General features: G+C 38.4%; 1 protein-coding gene across 2 annotated transcripts in view; it reads right to left on the bottom strand.

The window, feature by feature from the left end:
- Window positions 1–1,830: 1,830 nt before the first annotated feature.
- LOC118739519 (rho GTPase-activating protein 92B) overlaps window positions 1,831–6,791 on the bottom strand; it is a 73,100-nt gene continuing 68,139 nt past the window's right edge. The window contains exons 4-5 of one of the 2 annotated variants that reach the window (XM_036470901.1): window positions 4,590–5,499; window positions 1,831–3,298 (exon numbers count right to left, since the gene is read on the bottom strand). In XM_036470901.1, coding sequence (XP_036326794.1) covers window positions 2,133–3,298; window positions 4,590–5,499 — 2,076 coding nt within the window. In that variant the 3' untranslated portion in view covers window positions 1,831–2,132. Of the gene's footprint in view, window positions 3,299–4,538; window positions 5,500–6,791 lie in introns of both variants that reach the window. The other variant, XM_036470893.1, reaches the window with a different exon arrangement.

Genomic DNA, 6,791 nt, shown 5'->3' on the forward strand with positions numbered 1-6,791 from the left:
TTGGCAATTTTTTTTCACATGGTCTCTTCCAGACAAAAATATTTTTTTCGAAAATACTTTATAAGGAAAAAATGCGAAACACCTTCAACAAAAAAAAATCTCAAAAAAACAATGCGATTTTTGACTAACTCCGAACTTTCATTTTTTTACTAGAATGGGCTGCAAAACTGAATACTCAAAAAAATTAAAAAAAATCTGATTAAAAAGTTTAAAGTTTGCTGATAATTTTCTGAATTTTTGCGAGTTTTGCACAAAATTTAGGAATCATTTTTTATTTTTTTTTTTATAGAAAGAAAATTGTTGCATATATTGTGAAAAATTTGCTGTGCCAATACTCTTTGACGGCAGTGTAGCAATCTTGAAAAAGAGTTCCCTTAGCATAAAAATAATAGCTAACTACTTAGTTCGGAGCATGTACATTTCGCTGCACTGCTCAGTTGTTGCACACACACACACATATACGCGCGATTGCACTTACCCTCAACTGCAGCTGAATCGTGCAAGATTACATTTACCTTATCTTATTAATTCTTGTGCGTTAATTTATAATCATTGCTTAAGTTTTTTGTCTTTTAATATAACATTTTCTTACAGTTCTTCTTATACATACAAGCTCATGTTTTTTAATTAATTTCTACTTTAATCTGCCACTTTTTCTGTATCATTCGAATTCGTGCGTTGAATTCTTTCCTTTTTGCATAATGAAAGCATTTCTATTTCTACGCAATAAAACTTGCGCACTTGCAACATTTACAAACTTTTGAGTTTATTTAACCTGAGCTGTACCCGTTTTGTCGAGGTATTCCAACATTTATGTATGTATCTTTGACATATTCGTCTTTCGCGTTTCTAACTTAATTCAAAGTTGAAACTGTGTTAGAAACTGAGTTTGAAGTAAATGCATAGTGAACAAGTAATTTAGAATAATTGCTTAAATAGTTGCCTATCACTGCTACCGCTTGATTGTGACTTTTGCAAATGTTTCAGAACAACAAAAAGTTATATATGTAAAACTCAAAGATATTATGAAAGTCTAAAATTGTTTTATAAATATTTTATTAATATGTATGTGACTTCTAAGAAGCCTTTTCTTATCATTGCGCCAATTTTTTCTAACAAAAACTAAATGCCGACTAATATTTCTTAAAAAAAGGGCTTGAACAAGTTTCTAATTAAAAAGTTAATTGTAAAAATATAATTTTAAAACAAGCTTTCTAAGTATGAACCGAATCGGACCATAAATACGGATTTTCCCACCTAGCCGATTATTTCATCTTTCATATTGCATTGTCATTGTCGGGTTGGGAGCTAAGTTTCAAGTCTCTAGCTCATCGGGAAGTTGGTGAAATATTGATTGCAAATTGCAAATCATACTTACATATGTACAATGTACATTGTACATACAAGTAAAGTTAAATAAAAGCTTGTAAATAGAGTTAAAAAAATTTTAACTCAAAAGAACAAAATCTTTCAAATTTAAAAGAAATACAACTTAAATTTTTATGCTTTTGTATTGAAGAGTATGAGGAAGCAATTATCAGCATTATTTTTTCTTTCCGTTGGACCGAGTAGCGTAGTGGTAGTAGTATTTTCCACAGTTTGCACGGTCAGGAAAAACCCCGGAAAAATTTCAGCTTATTTGCAGAAATCACATTGAATAAAAATTTTAAATATTGTGCAACAAATTTTTACGGACATTTAATGTTAAAATCTGAGCGAATTCCATCTGGCGAAAAGCATTGCCTTTCTTGCAATTTTCTATCTAAAAACACATACGTAAATAATTTAGTTCTTAATTTTTATTACAAAAGTACTGGAGGTTATCTTTTCTTCCAAACTCTTAATGCATTTTTCCCAAACACAATTTCAACTTGGCACACTCTGTCGAAGCGAACGCGACGCGCTTATTTATGTACAATACAATCTTTTTGTATAAAAGTTCAGTGTTTACTGTCAGTGCGCTTGTGGGACTGTCAACGGGTGTGCGTGTGTGTGTGTGCTAACATATACATATACAAAAATATAACAGTGCTCGCGTGTCTGCATCTGCATACATACATACATACATGTGTGTATTATTCTTCAATAACTATTACAAATAAAAATAAACGCTAGAAATGTGTCGCCTACGCCTAATCGGATTGTTTCTTAACCACCGAAGGCGGTGGTGGCGCTGGCACCGTCGGTCGTTTCGTTAATATCATATGCGGCGAAACGGGCGTTGTGGGTGTGATACGCGTTATCGGCGCCGGTGTTTGTGTTTGCGCTTGTGCTGTGCTCACTGCCGAAGGTGTTGTCACTGACGCTGTAGACGTAGCCGCTGCTGCCAAAAAAGCTGTCGCGTCTGGTTGCTGTTGCGTAGGCGCGCAAATATTGGCATTCGTATTCGAATTCGAACGTGAGTGACCACCGCCACCAACGCTGTAAAGACTGCCTATGCTACTTCGGTTGCTGCTGCCGCCAACGCCACCGCCGCCACCGCCGCTGTTGGCACTGTTCACATTTGCATTTTGTTCCGAAATCAATAGCTGTTGATTGTGCTGATTTTCGCGCGTTGCCGTCGCTGCAAAATTGTTATCACAATTTTCGCTGCGTAACTTCTCGATGAATTTCTCAGTGGTGCGTGAAACTATACCACCACCACCACCGCCACCGCTGCCACCGCCACTGCCAATACCAGCGATACCACCATTAGCAGCCACACTACCATTGCCTGTTTCCGTGGTCTGTGATTGCGCTTGCGTTGGCGTGGTCTCATCGTCACTTTTACTACCACCACCACTGCCGCTGAGACTCAGCACCATTGGTCGTTTTGGTATCTTTGGTTTTTGTGGTAAATCAGGCTTGAAGGCGAGCGAGCCACCTATGCTCTCGGTACTCTTACGATCTGCTACCGGTGAGGGTAAATTATCCAAACCGAAGAATTGTGTACGCGTCATGGGCACCGGCTTGGCCGATTGCGGTGGCTCTGGTAGTGGTTGAGCTTGTGGTGTCACCTGCGCAGGCGGCTGTTGGAACTGTGGCAACTTTGGTAATGGCGGCTTTTCCGGCTTCTCTGCGCTTGTGCTGTTGTTACCATTATTGTTGTTATTGTAATATTTATTATTAACTGCTGGTGTTGCGACTGCGGTAGCTGTGGTGTTTGGAAAGAGTTCTTTTACGCGTGAATTCACCTCGCCGTTGCGTTGGATTTCATTGGAGGTGGAGATTTTTTCCACCACTTTGGCAGCGCTTGGTGGTGAAGGCGCGCAGGCTTTCTGCCGGCGTATGGTGCCGTAACGCGGACTCTCGAGGGAATCTGCAAAGAGGAAGATGTGTTATAATCGCTTTTAAGTGAAATTTGGGTGATAAGTAGACGTGTCGCAAGAGCAGTTAACACATGGAGAAGTATTATTTGTACATATTACTGGTATTAACCACGGATTTTACTAGGTCTTACAATAGCAAGAAAAATTTGTCGTCTCAGAGGCAAACGAAGCACTCTGCATATTCCAGAAACATATTTTAGATACAGTAGGCGACAAGAATAACTGGGACAATGAACGACCTAAACCCCGGAAGGATAGCCACATCTGGTATACTCACAGCTCAAAGACTGACCACGGCGTCGGAGCAGGAGTCTACGGCATACAACCCAGACTGCTCCATTTCACCAGCAAGGGGCAGGGTAACTCTGTCTTTCAGGCCGAGGTTCACGCCATTGAACTTTGTCTGAGGCAGTATGTAGAAAGTGGGGCAACCAAAAAACACATCTACAAACACTCGGACAGCAGAGCGGCACTCCTCGCTCTTAAAGCGCACGAGGTCAACTCAAAGCTGGTGTGGGACTGTCTGCAACTTTTAATGGGTACCGGGAGACAGTGGAGTCATGGGCAATGAAGTGGCAGATATTGTTACAGGCTTTCTTACTGGCCACTGTAGGGTAATGAAACACTTGTCAAACATAGGAGTTGTCAACTCTGACCAGTGCAGGTTGTGTAACGAAGAACAGGAAACAGCAGAGCACATTATGTGTCACTGTGAAGCCGCCCTTACCAGGACCAGACTTCGCTTTCTAGGATCACCGTACCTAGAAGCACACGACTTCCTAGCAACTGCCTAGGCACATTTTGGCCTAATGTTGAGGCACCTATCGTGGGAAATGCGACTTTATCAATGTAGATCCTAGATTTCTTGATAAAACCATATCGGCTTCCCGATGAATTTACTGAGTTCGCTTATATGAAGTAGCTCTCGAGAGATCCCTTTCTTGTGTTGCTATGTGCATTCCTAGTGATTTATACCTACGAGTCACAAGGCTTCGGAATTCTGAACACTTTCTTTGCTATCTCAAAGCTAACAGGTGCAGCAAGTTCGGTTACAAAAAAGTTCTACTCCTGCTGCATGTTTGTAATGATTCTGAACACCTTTGCTGTTGAGTTTTTTAGAGATCCGAGGTAGCCCATATGATCTACAAATTTCCAAAGTCTTAAATTGTCCTTACAATTTTCAAATACTATCTACCTACAACTTCTAAGCTCCTGCCTTGGCCCACTCACCCGTATCGTTTCGATCCAAATGCTCATTCGAAGAACCGGATTTGCTTTTACCTTCCACAAAGAGTTTACTGCGCGCTAGTGTTACAAAGAAGTCCACTTCTCCCTCGAAGAAGTATTCCCACTGACTAATTAGCAGCTCCACAATCACATTCACAGCCGATGAACTATTCACTTGCCCCAAATAGTCTGCCGGATTGCTTTTATCTACACGCGGCCACAACATATTTGGCGACATCACAATCGCCACATTCTGCGAACTCATCTTGTTGTGATCCACATTCTGTGTGACCAGACAGAGAAAGCGTGTAAGGTAGCGCAAATTCGCATAATTCGCCCCTGGTAGTTTGGCCAACGTCGCTTTGATAGCAGCCTTACGTTCCGACTCACTACCGCATTCCGCAGCATTTATAAAGTCTTTGTAGTATTTGTAGGTGAGTAACGGTTCGGGTAGTTCACGCAAATATAGCTTGAGTATGGAGCCGATCACATGTGGATCCTGATACTCTAACGGCAATGGTGTTTTCACATATTGCGCCTCTAGAGCGTGCTTCATGCGTCGCAATTTGGTGCTTGCACAGCCCACACGCAATAGACCCTCCTCGTAGAGACCATTCTCGACGAGACAACAAATGCACAGCTCAAGAATGTAGGAAATCTCACGATTCGTCGACTCTAAATGCTCTGTCAGCGAGGTACCAAAGCGCGATTTCGCCGTCGATTGTATGACGTCCTGTATGGAGGCGAGCGATGTATTCACCTTTTGTAGCGCACGCTCGTGAAAATTGCGCTGATAGAGCACATAGTCGCGTACGCTCTGAACGATGACATCCTCTTTGGTGATTAGCTCGAACATGAGTGCGGCGAGAGAGTCACGCTCCTTCTCTAGCTTCACTTCGCATTGTTCTTGTTGGTCTTTGATGTGAGCGATTTTCGCAGGCGCCTCGTCCAGGCGAATGGAGGCCTTAAAGAAAAGAAGTAGAGGAAAGGTTAAACATTAAAAATTATCTACTGATTTACAATTTGCCAATTTAAAAGGGGTCAAAAATCGATAACAAATAGAAATTGTAAATTTTTATTCGGCAGTCGCAAAACAAAAGTAGACGACACTCTTATCTTTGGTTCAATCACTCCTTCAATAAGCATTACCACGCCATTTTCCCCTATTTTCGACCTTACTCGCACAATTTTACAAACACCTAACTGTTGTGCGTTGCAGTTCAAACACAGCCAGCGGTAAGCGTATATTTCGCGAATATATGTATGTACACTTTTATATCCCAATCAATGCCAGTGACATCAGACACACAAACAACAACAATAGAAAAAAAAAACTTTATAACGCAATATTGCAAAAGAATAACAACAAAATGTACGAAAATAGAAAGGCGCAACACGCCAACAAATCCGATTAAAACTCTGCAGCAACAACGTAGCAGTCGATGGAGTGTGCAGATGCTGAGACAAAGTATTGGAGGAGGAAAGCGATGGTCTATTACAAAAGCGCAAATTTAATCAATAAAACTGCTGACTAAGCCAAATGAATAATCGCTTATGCAGCTAGCTACGTAGCAAACACACTTTCAGATGTTCGAGAAATTTGGATTTTTTTTTTTTTTAAGTTAATTAAGACGGAAATTCTGGCAACTAAAAATTAAATTAAATAAACAAATAACTATATTTTTCTTTCTAAAACAACAAAAACTACAAATTAAAAGATATTTAAATTAAAATAAAAAATAAATAATAAAAATTGATTCTCAAATAAAAAACATTTTTTCTTTTCGATACAATAACATCTTAAAACTAAACAAAAATTTAAATTATAAAGAAAATAAAATGGGAAAATAATAAAATAAGTTACAACAATTAAATGGACGTAAAAGAAACATATGTATAGTTTTTTTTCTTAAAACCATAAAATCTAAAACTTAAATTAAAAATAAATTAAAAAGTACAAAAATAAAAAATGCTTCAGAGAATTAGATTGAATTAATGTTTTTAAACAATAAAAAGTAAAAATAAAAAGAAAATGTAAATAAAAAACATATAAAAAAAGAAAGCATGTAAATTAAAAAAAAAATCGATCCAAAAAGTTAAATAAAAATAAAAATTTAAATGTATTTTTCTTTTCAAGGTAATGAATTCTAAAAATTTAATAAGAAAAGAAACAAATAAAAAAAATTTTATAAAATAAGCATTTTTTTTCTTTTTAAAGAATTTAAATCTAAAAACTAAAAGAAAGTTATAAAAAAA

Source organism: Rhagoletis pomonella, unplaced genomic scaffold (genome assembly GCF_013731165.1).
Source record: "Rhagoletis pomonella isolate Grant_MI unplaced genomic scaffold, Rhpom_1.0 Rhpom_scaffold_00001, whole genome shotgun sequence".
Lineage (NCBI taxonomy): Eukaryota > Metazoa > Arthropoda > Insecta > Diptera > Tephritidae > Rhagoletis > Rhagoletis pomonella.